The 21564-nt window shown below is 42.9% G+C and overlaps 1 protein-coding gene across 2 annotated transcripts in view; it reads left to right on the top strand.

Moving 5' to 3' along the window:
• Positions 1 to 5619, top strand: part of PDCD6IP (programmed cell death 6 interacting protein) — a 32664-nt gene extending 27045 nt beyond the window's left edge. For both annotated transcript variants that reach the window (XM_080385886.1, XM_080385885.1), the window contains exons 15-18: positions 412 to 506; positions 3470 to 3602; positions 3975 to 4186; positions 4959 to 5619. In XM_080385886.1, coding sequence (XP_080242012.1) covers positions 412 to 506; positions 3470 to 3602; positions 3975 to 4186; positions 4959 to 5127 — 609 coding nt within the window. In that variant the 3' untranslated portion in view covers positions 5128 to 5619. The remainder of the gene's footprint in view (positions 1 to 411; positions 507 to 3469; positions 3603 to 3974; positions 4187 to 4958) is intronic.
• The last annotated feature ends 15945 nt before the right edge of the window (positions 5620 to 21564 follow it).

Below are 21564 nucleotides of genomic sequence, written 5' to 3'. Positions count from 1 at the left end.
AGGAAGAAAGAAAATAAAACTCTGAAATGTCTATACAAATGGAATATGTGGAAGTGACTGAAGGCAGTAAAATCAAAAGGAAAAAATACCCTTCAAAGAAGATAGTTATCACCAGAAGTAATCTAGTTTTGTTCTGGTTTTAATATGTTCTAGCTGTCTTAAACTAGTCTTACATTTAGACACATACAAATATATTAATAAAACCCCACAAAATTGTATGGTATTACAAGGATTGACAACAGCTGACTAATACTTATTTTTGAAAAGCACTAGCAAATTTAACTGCAATGGCGTGTTCTGGGCACTGTTGTAATACAATGCCTATAACTGGAATAATACATAGAAATATGCTAGCATAGAGTCTGAAAGTATTGACTGAACGTATTATGTATTTTTTTTTTCCTTAACTAGTTTTACAATGAGCTGACAGAAATCCTGCTGAAATTCCAAAACAAATGCAGTGACATTGTTTTTGCTCGCAAGACTGAAAGAGATGAACTACTCAAGTAAGATTTTGATTTTTTATTTAAGCATTGTGGGAAGGGTGAAGTATTTATCAGAAAATCATCTTTGGGGACATGTTTATTATGGTACTTGATGAAATGAGAAAGGGAGGATAGGTATGTAAAGACTGTCACCTCTTCTTTGCCTTAATGCTAACCCCACTTTCCCCTCCCCTGAAAAACTAGGAAAGTGGTAGGAGAAATAAATGGAGACATCTACTTTGAAGTCTGCTGTTCCTATGTATATTTCAGCATTAATTTGTTTCATCTTACCATGATTTCACTCTCTCTTTTTGGCATGTATTTGATAATTATTTTATTATTTGAGTAACTTATGATTTCTTCACCTTGCTCCTGCTGTCATTTCAGTTTGAGAAATGAGACAAATACTTGAGCATATGATTGCCTTCCATGTGCGTTGTGTGGTGGTGGGAAAAACACTGGTGTTCCACCTCTTTTCTGTAGTCTGATCTGGTCTGATATTTTATCACTGTTTAGATACGTGGGCTGCCTGCATTGCAGGGGAGAGGCAGATTTTGTCTGCATGTGAAGGAAAGTGCCTAATGATGTTGTTGACCTCCACATGTGATAAGGCTAGTACAGTGTGCTTCAGCCCTGATTTTTAGGCTCTCCTTTCAAGAAGTAAGCATAACTGAAAAGATTTGCCTTTTAGCAAAGCACATAGCCTGTTATGAAACGGGCTAGTTACTGAATTTTCAGTTGGTGAAACTGCAGTTGTTCTGTGTATGTACCATGCTGTGAATAGGATGCTCAGCCCTCCCCCAGACTTAATTTTTTCGAACTTCATCCTTTGTAGAACTGTTCTTTTTCAGTTGGGCATTGTACTTGTAAATTAATTCTTAGTGACTATATACAACCCCTTTTACCTTTCTTCCACTTCATGCAATTTGGAAGCTGTAGGCTGCCTAACCAAGGCATAGGCCTGACTCTCTCACATCTCCAGTATGTTGATGTTCCCTGTTGAAGCTGTAGGTTTAGTGTTGATATAACCTGCCATGCTTGCTTTTACTGCCTCATGTGTTAACTGTTCACTCCCGTGAAACCCTGTCAAGGTTAGGGGCAATGATCAGATTTGGGATATTGGCAAAATGTATTTCTGTGTGCCCAACCCACAGTTTGAGTAAGTAAAATGTGTGTTTTGCCCATTCACTCCTGCTCCCAGCTACAATAAAAATACTGCCTGTGGGCTGCATCTTCACTTAGTGAAAATAAATTTGTTTAGGTGGTGTCTCACTTAGAATTAGAGATAAAACCCTGCCCCCCCCCCCCCCCCCCCCCCCCCCCCCCCCCCCAGTAAATGCCCATTGGAGAGGATCAGTTGTAACAGTGTTTAAGGCTTCACATTTAAAGTGTTTGGTCACTTCGTGGTCAAAATATACTTCACTCCGAATGGCACCACTGCTCTGTAAGTCTTTGCAGTCAGATTTTAGAGTCTTTGCAGTATGATTTTTAAGAAAATTTTTATTTCCGTCCCTTAAGTCAGGGGTCCTCAAACTTTTTAACCAGGGGGCTGGCGCGCGGATGCAGTGGCAGGCAGTCATCTGCGGCTGCTTGGTTTCCCCCCCCAACCCCGGGTGGGGGGGTTCTGTAAATACTGGGGGGGCCGGATTGAGGACCCTGGGGGGCCGTATCCAGCCCTTGGGCCATAGTTTGAGGACCCCTGCCTTAAGTAATCTCCTAAGATGTTAAGTTTTGGTTTTGTTAGTTTCAGTATAATACAGTGTTGAATAGTTACTCTGCTTTCTGCAGGAAATAGGTTGAGATACACATATGCATATGTAACAGAGCATGAAGGCAGTATTTTCATCTTTTTCTCCATCGTTCCTTTTTACTGCAGGGGTGACTGTGCAGTTTTCTTAGAGTTTTTGTTTCAGTCTTGTTTCTGCGAAGTTTCTGCAGAGGTTGCTAATTTTGTGATCCTTTGGAGCTCACCTTTTGTGTGCTATGTAATAGGAGCCTGTAGCTTGTTGCTATAGTTAGTTAGTTGACTGTGTACCTCTGTCAGTCTCTCCTGTATTCTGTTTTAGAAAGCCAGGTATCGAGTTCTAACTGTTACATGCTGTTTACGTATCATTTTTATGCAGAACTGTCTGAAATTTTAAATGCTTCCTGAAGTCTCTCTGAAAAATCTGCCCAGTCTCAAATACTGAATCTTTGCATTGAGAACTGCGCTACATTCCTCTCAATATGTAACTTAGAACTGCTTCCTTGGAGTTTTCATGACAAGCTGACTGTAAAATTGTTATTTAATGGCAGCTTCTAGTGCAACATGACACCAAAGCCTCCTTGTATCTTATCAAAGTAAGATACCGAAATACCTTACCAAGAGCAATTCCAACGCTAGAGGTAACTGAGTAGAGAACTTGAAAGCTTATGAATGGCTAAGCTATTCAGATTTTTTGCCAGGGTTTTTGTTGATATTTATGTTGACTGTGATATAAATATTGCAGACTATCTAGCAGACTTTTTTTTTAAACAGTATTATCTAATTTAGGGCAATCTACAAGCAATTCAACATTGCTTTTCTTCTATTATTGAGCATCTCTTTACATGTCAAAGTTCACTGAAAATTACTGAAATTTACTTTTATCCTTTTCCATAGCCTTGAGGTTTCCTTAGGTTCTCAGGAGAGCTTTCGAATTGCTAAATGTTCTGACTATTCTATAATTTCTGATCCCAAAGCTTTTGGCTAATTCAGTGATCTGTACACAGTATTGAGTTGGAACATGAAGACATTACTAGACAATAAATGTAAGCAGTTAATCAGAGGGTTGGCTAGAGGATTGTTTCTGTGGAAGTGATTTGGACTCCAAATTTAGTTTGAGCTAGCTCAGTGATTGTGCTTTAAATACTAGATTTACTCTGTTTTATCTTTTTAGCTTAGCTTGCTGAAGTGTGTAACAAAAATTCTTAAAGCTGTGTGTTTGCTTGTTTGTTTTTTATAGAGATTTACAGCAAAGCATTGCTAGGGAACCCAGTGCTCCCTCTATTCCTCTGCCTGCGTATCAGACCACATCAGCTGGAGGAAGTAAGCCTGCTGCATCGTCAACTCCTACTCCAGCACCCAGAACCATGGTGGTAAATATAAGCTATGGATTTGATGGGTTGAAAATAGCAGGTCCATACTTTGGAACTCCAAACTGATATGTAATTTGTGTATATCGTTCCTTAATATATTAGTGTATTTGGAAATGTGTTGAAGTGAAATAAAGGGCAAAGTCTAGAGACTTCGCGGAGAGGTGTATTAGGTACTATTGGTGTTCGTAATTTATAGATTTGGAATGGAAAGCTTACTGCTTTTTTAGATGGTTCACACTATTATCTATATAGACTAAATATAGAATATCTGTTTGAAATGCAAATAAAAATCAACTAATCATATAACCACAGCTTTTGATTCCAAGACTTCCACAAAGAAGCTCTGCAGCTTAATTCACTTTCTCTTGTTAGGGGACTAAACCACAGCCACCAGCACGGCCACCGCCACCAGTGATTTCTGCAGCAAGCAGTTCCTCTTCTGCATCAGCACCCTCTGGAACAGCTGCAGCTCCTGCTGCTGCTCCTGGTCCTACTCCTACTCCAGGAGCCAGTGCACCTGCAGCAGGTGCTGCACCTACACAGGCACAGGGGCCTCCTTACCCAACTTATCCAGGTTTCCCAGGGTAAGCTATGGGAGTACTGAAGCAGTTGTTTGTTATCCTGTTAGGTAAAAGCACTTGTTTGCATGTGACACTTTAAAATCAGTTATTGTTGCAATTGAGGATGTGTTTAGTATTTGAAGCAAGATGATTTTGTTTTTAAATTATGTAATTCTAATTGGAATAATTTGCTGGATACCATTTGTGGGAGGGTTCATTTTAAGTTTTTGTACTTCGGCTTTTTTTTGAAGAAGGAAGATAGAACTGCAGTTCCTTGACTGTGATTTGCCAGCCCTTGCATAATCAGTTGGTGTTGTTTATCTCAAAAGTGTTGGCATATCTCACTTCTCAAATCTTGGTATCTTGCTAAAGATGATGAAAAATCAGAAGAAAATTCCAGTTGAGTAGTGTGCTTTCTTCTGATGCTTTTTTCCATCTTTCTGGAGTCATCACGAGGAGCTGAAGGCAGTTGCTCTCTCCTCCAGTAGCAGGCTCGGCAAATGTTAAAATACATGCAATGATGTTAAACATAAGAGAATCCATTTAGATTAGTTCTACTTCCAGCATGTTGCTTTTACTTCACCTTCTGTCTGCGTTTTTGTTCCATGCATTATAAGGTTTTTTCATGTTTGATGCTTGAAAGTTACCACACTTTTTGCTGCAAAAAAAGGAAAAGGAAAGCAAAGCATTTGTGGTGATTGCATGTCTTTTTGTATCTATTAATGAGTTATTTGCAAAGTAACATCATCAGTGTTTTGCAGCTAAATATGCTTTTTTTCCCCCCCACCCCACACAGGTATTGCCCTATGCCGATGCCAATGGGCTATAATTCATACATGTATGGTCAGTATAGTCTGCCGTATGCACCTGCACCTATGTATCAAAACCCTGGACAAGCACCATATCCGGCACCTCAACAACCTGGATATCCTTTTCCTCAACAGCCTTACTACTCTCAGCAATAATGTATCTGCAAAGAAGCTCTGCTTGTTAAAATTTGGGAGAAATTGGCAATAAGCATACTAAAACTTTTAGCTTCAGTTAATGTACCATACTGAACTGTATGCAGTCTATAACTCCTGTTTATTGTTAGCTGCTCAGAAATGTCTAGATGAGTTTTTTGATTACACTAAACACTTTGAAAGATCTGCTGCAGTGATTTAGACTGTAGACTAATGCCAGAATTAGTCTAATTCAGTGGTCTGAAACTGTACACTACATGTTGGCTAGACCAAAACATTCTTTGCAAAAATCCTTTAAGTAACAGATAGGTTCAGATGGGAAAAATGAAGCAGTGCGTGCACTGGGTGTGATATATTCTACGGAACCATATAGCATTTCCTTCTATACTGTATTGGTTTGTATTTTTTGAGTTTAGTTAAAATACGCTATTTTGTCTAATAATCAAGGCCTTGTAAATCGTCAGTAAAAAATAAATTACTTAAGAATGGTTTAAACACTTGGTATTCTCCTTACCATAAAAATATTTTGTGTGTTTGTAGATTCTTTCATTTGTCTCTTGACTTGCATAACATAAAGATACCTTCTCAAGTGTTTAGCCTTACAATTGAATTTCCACCTCAACCATTTAAATGCTGGTAGATGAGATCTTTTAGGTATAATTTTCCTATAACTTTGAAGCGTATTGGACTAAAATATATACATTACAGTTCTAAAAGAATAGTTACATCTCCAGAATACTACTTAAAAGAAGGGAGATCAGGGTCCCTCTTACAGGACCAGTGGCTGGTTGGTTTAACCCATGTTTTCCAAAGAAATGTTGATCAGAATTGTGTTACAGCTCAAAATAAGGCAACTATTGATAGCTGGAACTCTTCAGATTGATTTAAAAACAATGTATTCCCTCAGGGAGCTTGTTATCAGTGGAGAAATTTTTTTTTTGGGGGGAGGAAATATTATCTTGTAAATTAAAGGACATTGAATGTTTATTTTTGGATCCATCTTCTCAAGGGTTTAGTAACCTTACACTGCATTTTGCAATAGATCAGGAAGTACATAAGTTTGTAGTTAATGGCTTCTACCAAATATTTGCTAACCATATTTCAGTCTTTTTTTTCTTCCCTCCCCCCGCCACCCCCACACTTGTCTAGGCAGAGACTGTCCATTCCTTTAGCCCTCGACATGAGTTACTTGTTTCTGTGGGACCATTAAGTTTCCTGAGTACTTCATACAAAATGTTCTGGCCTTACAGAAAAGTTGTCACAATAGCTATGTTTAATGTTACTGCTTTGTTTTTCTATTTAAGTGCCTGATTAAAATATCGAGGTATATTTTAATGTAGGGGTTTAGAGGGTGCCAGCTATAGCATCTGGGTGGAAACCTCACTGGAACTTGAAATACTTTTCTTCGTAAAGAAAGCAGCATGCGTATCCATATGAGCTCCTTCCTTTCTCAAGTTGTTCTTGCTGTGTGATCACTCTGTTTATTTTGTGAAGACTACTTGTCTTTAGTACTCCCTGACCCCATGGAAAATGCGAATCACAAGGTAAAAATAAGCATCCCTCGTAGAACATGAGTATCTTAATTCTAAAGAAATGTATTAACCCTGTAGAAGCTTGGTGATGTGGGGGAGCAGGATGAGGTAAGGGAATACAGCACTGTAGATAAAACTGTGCCCAAGGACAGGTGCTTCGCATTTCTATATAAAAATTGCTGAATGGGGTGGCACAGGAACCTCTCCAATTTTTTTCCCTGGATGAGAATACATGAAGCAAGTGAGGACACTGAGAAAAAGCTAGGAAGGTGACTGGAACCAACAGTCAGAACCTGCTTTTACTCCTAACTGCAAAACCAGTAGTTTTCACTGTGTCAATGTGAGCAAGTGCAAGCCTAATACAACCTTTTAGGTTCTAAATTTCTAGTACGATAAGGGCCTGTTTTCAGTTTGCACATTAGACACATTTGAGCTATAATTTGAGTGTAAGTTTGTTTCTAGTGCCTCAATTTATAAAACTTACTTTAATGCTGTATAAAAAATGTAACTTGGTTCGGCATAAAGATTCCTAGAACTGAAATTTCTTATGGAGTCGCTGTTAGAACATTTTTTCCAGTTGTGTTACTGCTTGCTTTAGTCTGCTGTTATTTGATTATGTATAGAATTCTATGCATTATGTTCAGCTTTCAAGATTTTTTTTTTTGTCTCCCCTCCCTGCCCCCCCCCCTTGTTTTTAAAGAGAACAGAAAAATCCAGAGACATGTATGTGTCTGCTTCTAAGCATGCAGCTGTTATGACTTTGGTTGAAATGTTATCTTGTTCTTCTATAGTTTATTAAAAAAAAATCAGTTAGAAAACCTGATTTCCTGGTTTTTCTCTTGAGTCTTTTGGTTTCAGACAAGTGTTATTTTGGAAAGGATGGACATGAATTATGGGCCCCCAGGTAAGTTTGTGGTGTGGTGAAGGCACTCGGCCTATCTGCTGCCGTGTGAAATGGTGGCCTGTGCGTATGGGGGTGCTTTATGATACAGCTGCTGCTCTGTAATAACAGTTGTGTTCAAATCCTGGTAGTTGTGTTTTATTTCTAAAGCTGGTGTATTTCCCTTTGATTATAGGAGGAGGAAACTGTAAGGTCCTTCTGCCTTCAGAAACTTTGATTCAAAATGTTTTTGGTTTTTTTTTTTTTTTTTTCACAAACTCACATTAGGCTGGGTTTCGTATGACTCGCAGCAAGCACGAGTGTGCTGGGCACAGTGATTAGAGGCTTGTAAGGGTGGTGAACATTTACCAGCAGATAAATGGCCCCCATAGGCAGTTGTTTTTTTTTTTAAAAAAGACTGTATAATACTGTGCTTATTGCAATTGCTGTGTGGAAAGAAAAATTTGCAGTCATGTCCTTTTCAGAGACTTTGAATTCAAGCATTTATCTTGCATAAAAGCTTTCAATGCAATTAATGAGAAAAACAAGTCTTGATGAAGCAGACTAATTAGTCATCACTGAACTACCAAACTATTGTGGGGTAGTAGGTCTTTCCTCATTTTATTTTTTTCCTTTTTTAGTGTGGTTTCAGCCCATGTGAGAAAGTGTCTTTTTTCCTGACCACTAATTTGGTATTGCCAGCTAGCAATGGTTCTTTCGCTGTTGTGCCAAATAGGATGTACGATTATTTTCGGTGCTTTCAGTGCTGATCTGTGGGGTCTAGTCTGAATTACACTGAATGTAGCTCTTTGCTATTTCAAATTACCTTGAGGTGGTATTTGGACCTTGATGTTCTGAAACTGTCACCCATTGCCATGTAGCTTAAAATGGCAAGAAAATTCTTTAGAAAGCAAGTTTTTCCTTTGTGTTAGCTGAGAGATGTACTCGTTTCTTACTAAAATGTGTTGGGTTCTGAAGTGACTTGCATCTCAGAACGTGTTTTGTGGTACGTGTTTATCCTGACAGAACATAAAAATAGATGATGGATGAAGCTTCCTCAATTTTGAAGACTTCATTATGTTTAGTTTAAAAGAAACTATTCTGCAAGTTCTAGCTTTTGAAAAGATGAACTACTAGAGCAGAGCAACACTCCAAAGTGCTCTTTTGTATTATTTATGGGGAGGATTTGGGGCTGCTTTTTGTTGTCGCTTTTGACTAGCATTAGCCACCTGCTAGCTTTTTAGATTGATTACAACTTTTGAAAGATACATTTAAAATGATCAGTGTTCATTATTTTTTTAGAAAGTTGACATCCTGTTTGTCATGATAGTTAAATACTGCTAGCTTAAAAAAAAAAAGGCTTTTTTTTTTTTCTTTTTTCAGCTGTTCTAAGTACTTTCCCTTATACTTTGATGTTCTGACAAATAGCCAAAAACTTTATACTCATGCTGAGATGTTTCTGGTTTGGACTCAGATTTAGAACTATAGTAACTTCACTGGCATGCATGCAGCTACTGTTAATCCTGAGTGATGACTTTAGTCTTGCATCGAATTCCCTAATTGAGTGTAATAAGTCCCCGATGGTAACAACTATTTTGGTTGTTGTATGGTACGTGTTTGTTGTTTTTTAATGAAATGGAGTGATATTTCTAAATCCTTGCAAGAAGCTGGGCACCAATTTTATTAACTAGGATGTAAAGAAAAACTTCTACTATCAAGTGTGAAAGAGATGACTGCCATTGCAAAAGCAGCGCTGGGTCTTCAGCACAAATTACAGCTGCTGGTTCCTTTGGCTCTTTTGCCTTACACCCACTCGGCCACCCTCTGTGGCAGTGCCCGCTTGTGTTGACACCTCCTGCTCACGGGGGTGTGGGTCCAGGCCCCGTTTGCCAGCCGGGAGTGGCGCGTGGCAGGGCCGGCCGGGCGCTGGGGGGCTGTGCCTGTGAGCTGTGCCCCCGCTGCGGGGAGGCTGGCGTGAGGAGGAGCCGTGTGCGTGCGGGCCCTGACACCCAGCTGGCCTTGCACTGGTGGGTGCCTGTTGTGCACCTCCACAGCTGGTGGCACCAGCGTGTTCGTGTGCTAGAGTCTTGGTTCTGGCTTCAGTGTGGGTATGCTGAGAGTCATGCTGGAACCAGATTTGACCTCAAGTAACCTTTGAATTAGAATGACCTTTCGTCTGTAACACCTCTTGTTCTGTGGCCTGAAGTAACCTTTATCCCCTGACCTTGAGGATCCTCTGTCCATTGACCTCAACTAACTTTTGACCTTGAGGATCCTCTGTCCTGTGACCTCAATTAACATCTGACCTCAAGCAACCCCTGTCCTCTGACCTCAACCTTTGACCTGGAGTAACCTTTCGCCTCAGGTAACTTCTGTCCACTGACCTTGAGTAACATTCGATACAGATTAACCTTGATCCTGTGACCTCAAGGAACCTTTAACTTTGAGTAACTTGTGACCTTTTACCTAGAGCAACTCATGCCCTCTGACCTCAAGTGACTGTTGACCTAGAGTAATGCATGACCTCTGACCTTGAGTGACCATTGACCTGGAGTAACCTCTGACCTCAAGTCACCACTGTCCTGTGACAGAGGCCAGATGAGCCTGGTTCTGGGAAGTTGCCTTAAAAGTAACCTTTGACCTCTAACCTCAAGCAAGTGTCGCATGCTCTGTGTGTCAGGCCCGGGCTGGCGCTGGGAGCCCCTCAGAGTGCTGGGGAGCAGCGGGGCTGTGGGGGACCCCGGGGCCACCAGCTCTGTGCCACGGCCGAGCTCGGGCCCCTCGGCCACCCACAGGCAGTGGGGCCGCCCTCCGGCTTTGGTGGTCGCTCCGCAGGGCTGCACCCCCGGGGCCCAGCGAGGCGGGAGGGCTGTCACTTGCCGAGTGTGAGTTAGGTTGTCCAGGCCTCACAGACTTCCACAGGCTGCCTGCCTGGGGCGGCCGCTGGCCTGGGGTGGTGGGGCGCCCTGTGTTCGGGCTGGGATGGTGGTCACACCTTAGTGCTGACGTTCGCCTTCGGTCCGCCTGCTCGTGGCCTGTGCCGGTGGGTGCGTACGTGGCGTGTGGGTGCAGCTGGGGTCATGGCGGGCTGCCTTGCAGCTGAAGAGGGAACTGCCTGAAGAGCCTGCATGGCTCTTGTTTCTCCGCTTTATAGTTCCTGCTAAGGATTTTTAAGTCTCCTCGTTGTCACGCCTTGTTGGACCTCTTAATTTTTGCCGGTTTAAACTTAACTTTTCCGAGTTATACGCTCACGTGAGATGGGGCCGGCCCGCGCTGTTGATGTTCTCGGGCTGTAAGCGGCGCGGGGGCGTGCGGCGGCGCGGTGCGGTGTGCGGATCCTGCAGCAGAGGGCAGGCTGAAATCGTGGAACCGAGAGATGCTCCACGTTGCCAACAGATCTTTCTGGTGCGACTGCATGCAAAAAGACATTTCGAGTTCACGTTGGCGGAAGGACAGACAAATTGCTTTTAATTAAGCGTTGCCAATTTTAAGTCCACGTAGATATCCTGAACGCTCCCTGGTTGGTGACCTGGAGCCTGAGCTGTAGGACCAGCTGAGAACAGGGACAACGACGACAGCTGCCCGTGTCCGCCATTCTGGCCAGCTGCACACTGGCCTTGGAGCGCTGTGCTGCGAAGGTGAAGGGATAGGTAAGATTTTGTAGTCATCCTAAACTGCTTTATTGCTCTGCAGGAGCTATGTGGCTTTGGGGTATTTTCTACCTTTAGTTTACAGACCTGGACGGACTCTTTCTCCATCTATCCAGCGTGGCTTAAACTCATCTGCCTTGGCTGATGTGGTAAGATGGCTCCTTACCTGGTGCAGTGCAACGTTACCTGGTTGGGCTTCAACAGCAGCTGCAATGAAGTGATGTTGAAGCGAAGCGGATGATGGGTGGTGTTATGACCTGTTCTGAGAGTGGGAGTGGAAAAAAGGAGCACGTGTTACCAGCAGGAGAAAACAGTGTCTGCAGTAACAGCTCTGTCGCTGTGGGGCAGCTGCAACACCAACAGCAGATGTTGTACCGGGGGATGGAAAACGCTTAGAGAGGGAAGTTGTCGAAGTGGGCGGAGAGGAGAAAGAGCTAGGAGTAAGTGGAAGGAACCCTCAGGGACAGCAGACAGTTGAGGAAACGGGGCTTATCAAATGAGTTTAGTAAGAGGAGAAAGCATGGAAGAAAGGCCCTAGGACTTGGACAGCACGAAGTCATAAATCATAAAATTTTGGGTGGTGCAAGGAAAGCTGAATTCAAGTTGAAAGGGCTTAAGAATTAACTGAAACAGAAGGAAGAACGATGGTAGTAAAGGGAGAGGGAATAGGAGTTTTAGCTATACAGGCAGGAGAGAGAGTTCAGAAGAGGCATTTGAAGATGAAGGAGACTAACTTCTTTCCCTCCTCCCTGGGTGTGAGGGAAGAAGTAATGGTAAGGAAAGGAGTTAATCCATAAGGTGATTTGGGGAGCTGGATGAGAGCTAGGGGACTAGTGATGGGCAGAGAGGGTCTTCAGAAGGGAGGAGGGAAGACAGAGCAGGTCAGGTGGATTTGACAATGTTGGCCTGCAATGGGGAGTTAGGTTAGGTCTTAGAAATGAGTAGGATCATCCATGGAGTGACCAAGCTGAGCTGAGGAATCAAGGTAGGTGCTTACATGCCAGTCTCCAGTGCTGGAGACAAAAAGGGGTGATGTGAACCCCACAGCCTCTAAAGAAAAGGAGAGACAGCAGGTCAAGGTGCAAGAGCCCGAGAACTGGAGGTAGACAGGGATATCTGAAAGCAAATGGAGTTTCTTACTTAAGAAAGAAAACTGGCTTTCTTCTTTATTCAGCCTCTTGCTGCCACTAGTTATGTTTCACTAGCAAAGGAGCGTTTCATATTCTATTAGTAAATTTTTCATTGGTCAGTGGTTTCCAGCAAGTATTAATTTCCATAAGTAGGAAAGCAGTATGTGTTCTAGTGCAGAAACAGATGTAGATCCAGGGGAAAAAAAACTGTCTGGCGTGTTGCTGTTTTCCAGAGTTGTCATATGGCCACGTTGAAACACTTTTTCTTCTTGCTTTGAAGTAAACAAAACTTCGCAGTGCACTTCCAATCTCCAAATGTCAAGGACTAACCGAGTGCCTGGCCGTCTCCTAGCGCTAGGTGTCATTATACGGAAAGACATAAGAGAAACCCCAACCATCCAATGCGCACTGCACTGCTGTTAAATCCCTGCATCCCGACGGCATCATCAGCTTTGCGTGGAAAATTTTCAACAGCATTGTTAAGGGTCAAGATGAGATGATGCAAGCTGATGGAAGAAAAAGTTTTGCTGTGCTACAGAAAGAGATTGCTGTGAAAACGTTAGCGAAGTCAGAACGCTACCTGTAAGTCTCTAGGAGACAGTTTTCTGGATTTAGAGATTATTTCCTCCCTCCCATCCTCCCACCACCTTTGGCGATGTTAAGCATGTGGTGTTTCACCGCAGGGTTGTCAGTGGGGCTTAACAAGGGAGTCTCTCCACTCCATCCCAATTTTCTGTGAAATAATACTCCATGCCCATTATTCTTAATTTAAGGGGCGCAAAGGCAGTAGGTTGTGTGAAATACTAATAGCAATGACCTACATTATCAGTTAATAACTGTACTAGCATAAAATATTTCTCCTAGTATCTGAAGAGGAGCTTATGGCAGACATGGAATTCTTGCCCTTCCTCCTCTCTGGACAAGGGCCACCACTTTGGATAACTGTTCAGCAAAAGCAAAGTGTCCTGAAGGTGACCACGCTGTTGGAGAATTACTGGTTTCTGCCGCCGTGTGGAGCTGGCAGTAGGACCTTGAATATTATACATGCTGTAACAGGCTGGTTATGGCAGAGGTAGAGTGTGTGTCCAGGGTGAATTTACCTGGACTAATTTCTTACCCACTGTGGCTTCATGGTGGCTGTGTTTCAGGTGGCAGCCCATCCACCATGGAGAGGAAGCGTGAGGAGGTGAGATGAAAACTCAGGGTAATACAAGTAGTAATTAGTAACTTCTTGTGCCTTGGTATATATACCATTCCCTTGGGCTGCGTTCGCTGTCTTTTGGAGTCGTGTGAGGAGATCTGTTCCCTGCACAGCTACAATAATATTAGTATCACACGGCACAGAAGATATGCTGGCATTTGGAGAACACGCAATACATTTCTACCTGTTACTGAATGTTACCTGCGCACAGGTTATTAAAACTGTCTGCTTGTGTAACAGGAGGTACAAAGCCCCTGTTGTGAAGAGGATAATTGAAATACTGCTCAACAGCCATACAGGTCACTTTATTTACACCTATGGTAATTTTCTTCTTCTAAAGAATTGGTTAATACAGGTCACTGTTGTTCTACGCAGCTAACCTTAACCATGGATGACTTCTTAAAGCATATTCAAGAGGAGGCTGACAGGGCTTTGTACAAATATCCTACACATAAACTAGCCCCTAAAGCTTTTTGAATAAATGCAAGTTCTCCAGCTTAGCAGGTGTCTTACTCAACCAGTTCTTCCATACGTGCTCTGAGTGATACCTGTTGTGGAAACTTTGCTTTGTATATTGTGCATTAACACTGTGGACAGGGTAGACCAAATACAAATGGAAATTTGCGAATGGGATGACCTTGAATTCTGGTTGAGAGCCACAGATTAAGGGTGAGAGAAAATTGGGCTCTGTGGGAAAGCATCCGGTGTGTGTCTCTGCTGACAGCCTGCACTGCAGCAAGCAGAGAAATGGCTGGCAGTTCTTGCAGAGAGCATATTAGAGTTTAGAAAATGTAGTAAAAGAAGAGAAAAGTATGGGTTATACACTTGCATGCTCCTGCGGCCTACTAGGGTGCAGTCTTGTGTAACTTCTTGTAATTGGATTACAAACGGTGGCAAAGGGGCATAAAAGCTATGAATATGAAGGTATGTTAAAGGATTTTATAGCTGCCCAAAATGAGGAATGTAGTGATGAATGCTTAGCCTTTCTCCCTAATTTAGCTTGATGATCTGACTGGTCCTTTTCCTTACATACATGGCTGTGAGAGGCAGCACTGTAGCTTGTTTTGAAGGAATAAAGAGATGGGCCAAGCTTGGCTGACTGCTTCATTTTCTTTCTCTGAAGGGTGCAGGTGGCAGGGCAAGGCATTCCAAAAGATGGACAAACAGAAAAGACAGATGTTAGTTATTCTGTTGGCATCCCAAACCTTCAGGCAGGGTGTCTTGTATTTTGACAGTTTCTAAACGGGAGCCTTGATTTCCAAACCCAAGAACCCAATTCCCACAGATCTATGCTTTATGGCAGGCAGTGTGTCAAGGTGTTTGGTGTCCAAGAAAGTACGAGCTTTCATACTGAAGCACCTTCTGGAGATGCAGCAGTTGCAGGGGTGGCCTCATTCTCCTCTCATGGATTCTCTACTGTTTAATGAGATTTCTTTGGCCAGAGAACTTACAAGATCACTCATGCTTTCACATAACTGCATCTAATTATCATTGGAACCTCAGCTTTGCTGGCAAATTTGTTCAAAGTTGGTGGAGGCCAGGAGAAGAATACAGAGGTACATACACATGTGTACATCCACTCACTCCTGTGCAGGATGGCAACATCACACTAGTGCTGTTTCCATGGAAACAAGGCTAAAAATACTGAATAATGGAAATTAGAAACTCATCTATCAAGTGTTTCCTATCCTGGACAAGGTTATTCTCATCTATATTCTCTGTCAGCATGTGTCTTTGTGGGTTTCTGAAAGACTGTGGATTTTGTTTTGTTGGTGCTCTCTTCCTCTTACAGGCAGAGAAGGACCCTCAGCAGTAGCCTCTGTTGTTATTCCTTCTGAAGAAAAATGCTGCACTGCATCACTATGTGCTGCTGAAGTACCTCAATAAGATCAGAAATTCATGTTAAGGATTCTTCCCCTGTGCTGGTTGCTCTGTGACCGCATCCCACAGAATGCAGCCCCTGGGGCAGTGAAATAGGTAGCCCAAAGCAGGCTGGTAGTTCTCGGTCTTTGAATCAGGGCAAGCACCTGCTTCATGCCAGCAATGGGAGAGTCGAAAAGGCACAATAGATGCTCTTTATCCTTGCCCTGCAGCTCTTCCCAAAGGGGGCTCAGGACAGCTGGGATCTGAGCCCATGGTCTAATGAACACCAGCAACTGGCTCTGTGTGCCCCATGCCCTACCCCAAGCAAGCTGCCACAGCCAAACAAAGCCTTTAGGAGCCTATAAAAGTGCTCTTGCAATTTGCACGTAAGTGAGACACTGCACTTCAGAAAATCTTACATTTTATTTCATAAACATAGGCATCTGCTGCTAATTAAAGTAGCAGCATATAATTATACCCTTTCTTATTAGTAGATATGGAGTCTGACAGTTGCTTAGATACAAAATAAGCAACTACAGATAGTCTTCTGCACTTTAACAAGCACTGGGAGCTGGAACAATAGAATTGTAAACTTCTGTATTATCGTCAGTAAATGTGCCTGGGAAAAATATGTTTAATCTCATTGGTAGCTTGTAATTTTAGCTGTAAGGTTCTTCAGTCACCTCTCTGCTTTCCTCCATGAAATACCAACCACAAACTTTACAGGGAGAGGGGAGGATACTTCCTTGGGAAAAACATTAGATGGGGGGAATGACAGTGCAGTTAACAGCCACCATTTTGCTGAAACCCCATTTTCCAGCTTTTTATTTCAAATGAAAGTAAGTTTCTTCTTATTGATTACAGAAATCTAGGAGCTAGTGCAGTTATGTTGCAGTTTAACCCTGGCCAGCAACAAAGCTCGCTCACTCCCCTGCAGGTGGGATAGGGGAGAGGATTGGAAGAGTAAAAGTGAGAAGACTCAGGGGTTGAGATAAAGACAGTTTAATAAATAGAGCAAAAGCTGTGCACGCAAGCAAAGCAAAACAAGGAATTAACTCGCCACTTCCCATCGGCAGGGAGGTGTTCAGCCACCTCTAGGAAAGCTGGGCTCCATCATGCATAACGGTTACTTAGAAAGAGAAGTACCATAACTCTGAATCTCCCTCCCTCCTCCTTCTCCCAGCTTTCTGTGCTGAGCGTGACCTCATACGGTATGGAATACCCTTTTGGTCAGTTGGGGCCAGCTGTCCCGGCTGTCCCCCATGCCAAACCCAGACAGGCTTACTTACAGGTGGGGCAGTGTGAGGGCCAGAAGAGGCCTTGACTCCGTGTGAGCACTGCTCAGCAGTAACTAAAACGTCCCTGTTTTACTAACACTGTTTCCAGAACAAATGCAAAACATGCCCTCATACTAGCTACTATAAAGAAACTTACATCTGCCCCAGCCAAAACCAGCACTGTAGACTGGCAGATAAATAGCAACATACAGCATGCACGTACCGTAACTAATATCTTTTAAAGGCAGATATTACGAAGTGTGGCTTTGTTGTTGTTTTTTTTACAGAATTTCTAATGGGTTAATTTCACAGACAAAGCATTCTGGATGCGACAAGATGGATCTACAGCTTTCCTAACAAACTCGCTATTGCTTCTTACTAGAAAATTCATGATGCTACATTGAGAAATCACTTTTCTTGCCCCAAAGAATATGTCAGCCGTATCCCGAGAGGCACATTTGAGTGTGTGACCTTTTCTTTTCTCACATTCTGCTACTAACCCCCAACTTTCTTTGCTCACAAATCCAAACCTTTGTTGATACACCTACAGTCTCATTGCTCTTGTTATTAAACTGTAGGGAATGTAATCAGAGCAGTTAATGCCACAATAATCCTCCTGATCTGTGAGGTTATCTCTGAAGATATCAGAAATGATGCTGCCTGTAAAAGAGATGATGTATGTTCTGGTTAATTCTAAACCAGCAAACCTTTGGAGGAATGCACTGAGCTAACCTTCAAGATGCTGAAACACTTGAAGCTGCAATGAGATTTCAAACGCCTTTGTTATTGACTATCAAAGGAATTCAATATTTCTCAGTGGAAGTGGCTAACTTATTCCTAAAAAAAGAAAAAAAAAGCTCATTTTGGACAAGGTCGGTCTTTCTTCTATTGCACTGTTTTAAGAGACTTAAACAAAGGGATGAGGCTTGTGGGGATACTGATAGGGCTTGGGTGGCGGGAGCTGCCCCGTGATTACTGCAGCTAGCATGGCTCCTCTTGGACTAAAACCGCAATATTTCTTCTGTGGCCAGTTTGGAGAGTTAGGGATTGAGCAAAAATCCAAAGTTTATTCTTCACTTAGTTATAGCAGCTTTACACCATTTTAAAGCCCCATTTTGTGGAAAGCTGAAGGAAAAATTAATGTGCAGGCAAGCAGCTGAAACTTGCTCCTCAACCGAGCTGGTCTGCTGCCAGGTTACCTGTCACATCACCAGTAGGGCAACTTGCTTGCATGAGGAGATAATGGGATTTTTTTCAGCCACCTGCATAATTTCTAAGGTCTTACCTCCCAGGGTTAGATGTGAAATGATCCTCCTGTACAAGAATCTTAATTTCTGATTTTTTTCATCCTTCCCAAATACATGATAAGGGTTGCCATCTGTGTTAACTAGTACTAAATATTTTAGCCAGCAGGGTGTTGGCTCACTTCTCAGGCAGGAGTTCGGATTCAAGACAGAGGTGGTTGTGTGGTTTGTTGGTTATAGCTCCCAAGCAATTTTTCTCCCAGGACACTGCCCTGGTGCGCAGAAGTCCAGGAAACAGGTTGCTGGTGGAGGGTGGAGAAAGATGGTTTGCTTACCACTGCCTGTGCAGCCTGGTGGGGTTGACAGATTGGCAAAGGTTAGGTGGGTGAAGTGAGGCTGTGTAGCATACTTGGAAATTACTTTTATATATGCTTGTTACTGTCCTTGATTTAAAAAAATAAATAAATGGGGGGGGGGGGGGGGAAGAGGGGGGAAAAAAAGAACAGAAAAAAAGAGAAAAATACAAAATGGAGAAAAAAAGATGTTTCTGAGCCTGATGCAGTCACTGAGTGTATACATTGTATAAGTACCATGTGATGGCTGAGTGTTGGTGGGTTTGGAGCACCTCTCCCTCTCTCCAGATGGCCTTTTAGTGTCAGTGGATTGTTGCTGTTCCCTCTCCTCTGAAGCATCAGCAGTTTTAGATTCTGCCTTATTGTTTTGGAAAACGTGCCTTTTAATAGCTGGCATGAATACCTGATCAGCCTATTTGGTGCTTTCCAAGTTGGGCAAATCAATAGCACGGACAGTCCTGAAATACAGATAAAAATGCTTTTTGGTTCAAAGTTTTTGTGCTATGGACAGCATCAGGATGCAAGAAGATAAAGGCAAAGGCACCTTTAACTCTTGCTGTGTTGGCCCCTGGAATCTGAATCCCCACCTCCTTCCAGGCTGCATGTGAGCTAGTTGGTTTGCTCTGCACCGTGTGTCTCCTTACAGCCTGCTGTGACCTCACATAAAGGAGGACACACAGATCAAAAGATACCAGTACATAGAGATGTGGGGAAAGCATTATAAGAAGGTAAAGTGCTGCAGTGAAGAACTCTTAACATCTTTTCCCATCTCTGTTTTTGCTACTGGGCTATTTCCCTTTCCCTTCCCAGCGTGATACAAATTTGATCATCTCAGTAACATTAATTTGCCAGATCCACCTCTCTGAAAGACTCCTGACAAGAGGGCTGCACTATGAGCTCCTGTGCTCTCTTCCTCCTCAACAGATTTTTCAAATATTTTGATGTGGCTTCAGAAGCTTGCTTCTTCTGCTGTTTTTATTTCTCAGCATGAACTTCGTGGTCCCCAGAGGTAGATTCAGAGTTTAAAGGTAAACGAAATGCAGCGTCACCGCATACGCTTCAGGCTGTTCCACATGAAACACAGAAGCACAGCAAACCCTTCACCTCTTCCAAATATAAGCAGAGCCCTACTTCCTGTTGGACAAAGTCATGCAGAAGTCAGTAATGTCCTCAGCATAGCCAGCTGAGTTGGCTGCTCACCCTTTTGGTCTGTGGGCTGTAAACAGTTATGCGAGATGTCAGTTAGAAACTTTCCGATGAAGTTGCTTGTAAATTCTGCCCCTTCCAGAGCACCACGGAACCTTTTCAGGAAACCAAATTTCAAACCAAAGTAATCTAAGAGGTTGCCTGTCAGTCTTGCTTGACATTTTGTCTTCAGGCAAGACATGCAAGTGTATTGGTGTGCTGTGCCAAAAATCTATTTCTCGCTTATTTTTCTTGACACAAAACATCTTCTAACCCAAGCTCAAATTACCTAGTGGCAATACAAAGGGATTGTGGGCGTTTTCTTTGTGCTTGGATGCAGTACAGGCTCTACTGTCAAAAAGTGAAGCTCACGTGCGGTAAGAAAACCAGGCTCCACTGAGCTTTCACGGACCCCTCGTTATACCTCCTTTTCTGTAGTCTTCAGTTCCATCACCTTTTTCTGTAATATTTTTAATAGTTTTTTTAATGTAGCTTTTTATTTTATTCAGTAAGAGATCCTCCTCAGCTGATGGGCCTCTTTTCAGACAATGCCTCAGGTATCTCACGTAATAGACCTCTGCGAGGCTGGAGATGTCCTGTCCGGTGGTTCAGTGTTCATTTGCCAGTCACCCTGCTGAGGGTTTTACTACTTCAGCAGCACAAGAGCAACAATTAGACCTCATCTTTCTTAAGAAGGTCTTCACAGCACAAGAAGAGGCACTTCCCAGCCATCTGTAGCAGTCAGGCTGCAGGAGAAGGCTCTCCGCATGAGCAAGTGCTTCCCAGGGAGCAGCTGGGGTGGGAATGTTGCTCCCAAGGCCCAGATGTGTGAGGTTTTGGTGCAGGCAGGTGTCTGCATGTGGCTAAGGAGGCAGGGGCTGGGTGGGTGAGGCTCTAGAGGGAGGGGTATGGGTTATGGCACCAGAATAGGATGGGAGGGAAAGGAGCATCAGTTTTGCTCTCTCGAGGGGGCACGTGGGCTGGCGTAGGACTGGTACCACTTTGTCCTATGATCACTGTGGCATGGTTCACTGTGGGGGACAGGGGCTAAGCACGTTCAATCAATACCAGAGCAGGTATCTCTCATTATGTGCAAGTTACAAGTTACTGCAGATCCAGGAGCGAGTTCCTAATGCAATATGCATGATCTGGGAAAGAATGTAGCTGAGAGGTGGAAAGGTGATCCTCTAGCTGCAGTGGGTGTCGAACACCAAAGTACCAGAATGGCTTCTTATGTCCCCATGTGGGCTGAAGCAGTATTTGATTTGAACTCTCACAAACGCACAGAGCTCATCAAAGCTGTAAATGCAATCAGCCTCTGTAAACTGACTAGCAATAAAGGAGGAAAACTGGGGATCCAGGATCTGCTTTGAAGCTTCATCGTGTCACCTTGATAAGCCGCAGGTGTCACCCGTTGCGAGGGAGAGCCTAAAACAGGGTCTCCTTTAGCAGACAGCTCTGTTCAGGCGGGCCAATACTTACCTGTTGCACTTCAGGGATGTCTGAAAGGTACAGCTAATTGTATCTTGATGCATCGGAAACCTCTAGCATCCATAGTATCTTTCCTAAAAGGTGTCTTGGAAAAACCTTAAATAATTCCTTGGCAGAAAATTAGATTTCAAGGACAGGTCAAGTTTGCCTTTATGCAAGTCATGCTTTTCTTCTGTGGCTTTACTTCCAAGACGTTACTCAAGAATTTGCCCCATTGCTTTTCCAGAAGCAAAAGGTTTTTTTCTACAAGGTTTGTTGGTTGTTCAGCCTGAACTTCAGTGAGTCTGACAAATCTGGGATGCTTTTGCTTCAGTGGACTAAAAGATACCCAGATAAACGCTGTTGCACTGAAAACTGTTTTGGTGTCTGTGGTCCGGCCAAAATGGAGAAACATCCATATTGTCACAATGGGGTCATGTTGTTCCCTCTATAAGAAAGAAAGTTTTTTTTCAGAGTATAGGTTTCAACAATTTGTTAGTCACCATGTTTTTGAAAAAGAACCTCCAGTTTTCCTGATAGTGCTCTTCCTGTGCTGTAAACAGTGTTGCTGAATCAAACAGCCTGACACCATTATGACGAGCTATACGTAAGACCTTAAAAAAAACATTTGTGTGTAGGCTACAGGGGAGGTGAG

Source organism: Falco punctatus, assembly GCF_963210335.1.
Source record: "Falco punctatus genome assembly, chromosome: 4".
In the NCBI taxonomy this organism is placed as follows: Eukaryota; Metazoa; Chordata; class Aves; order Falconiformes; family Falconidae; genus Falco; species Falco punctatus.
The sequence above is the reverse complement of the archived record's forward strand: the minus strand, read 5'-3'. Positions and strand labels throughout refer to the sequence as shown.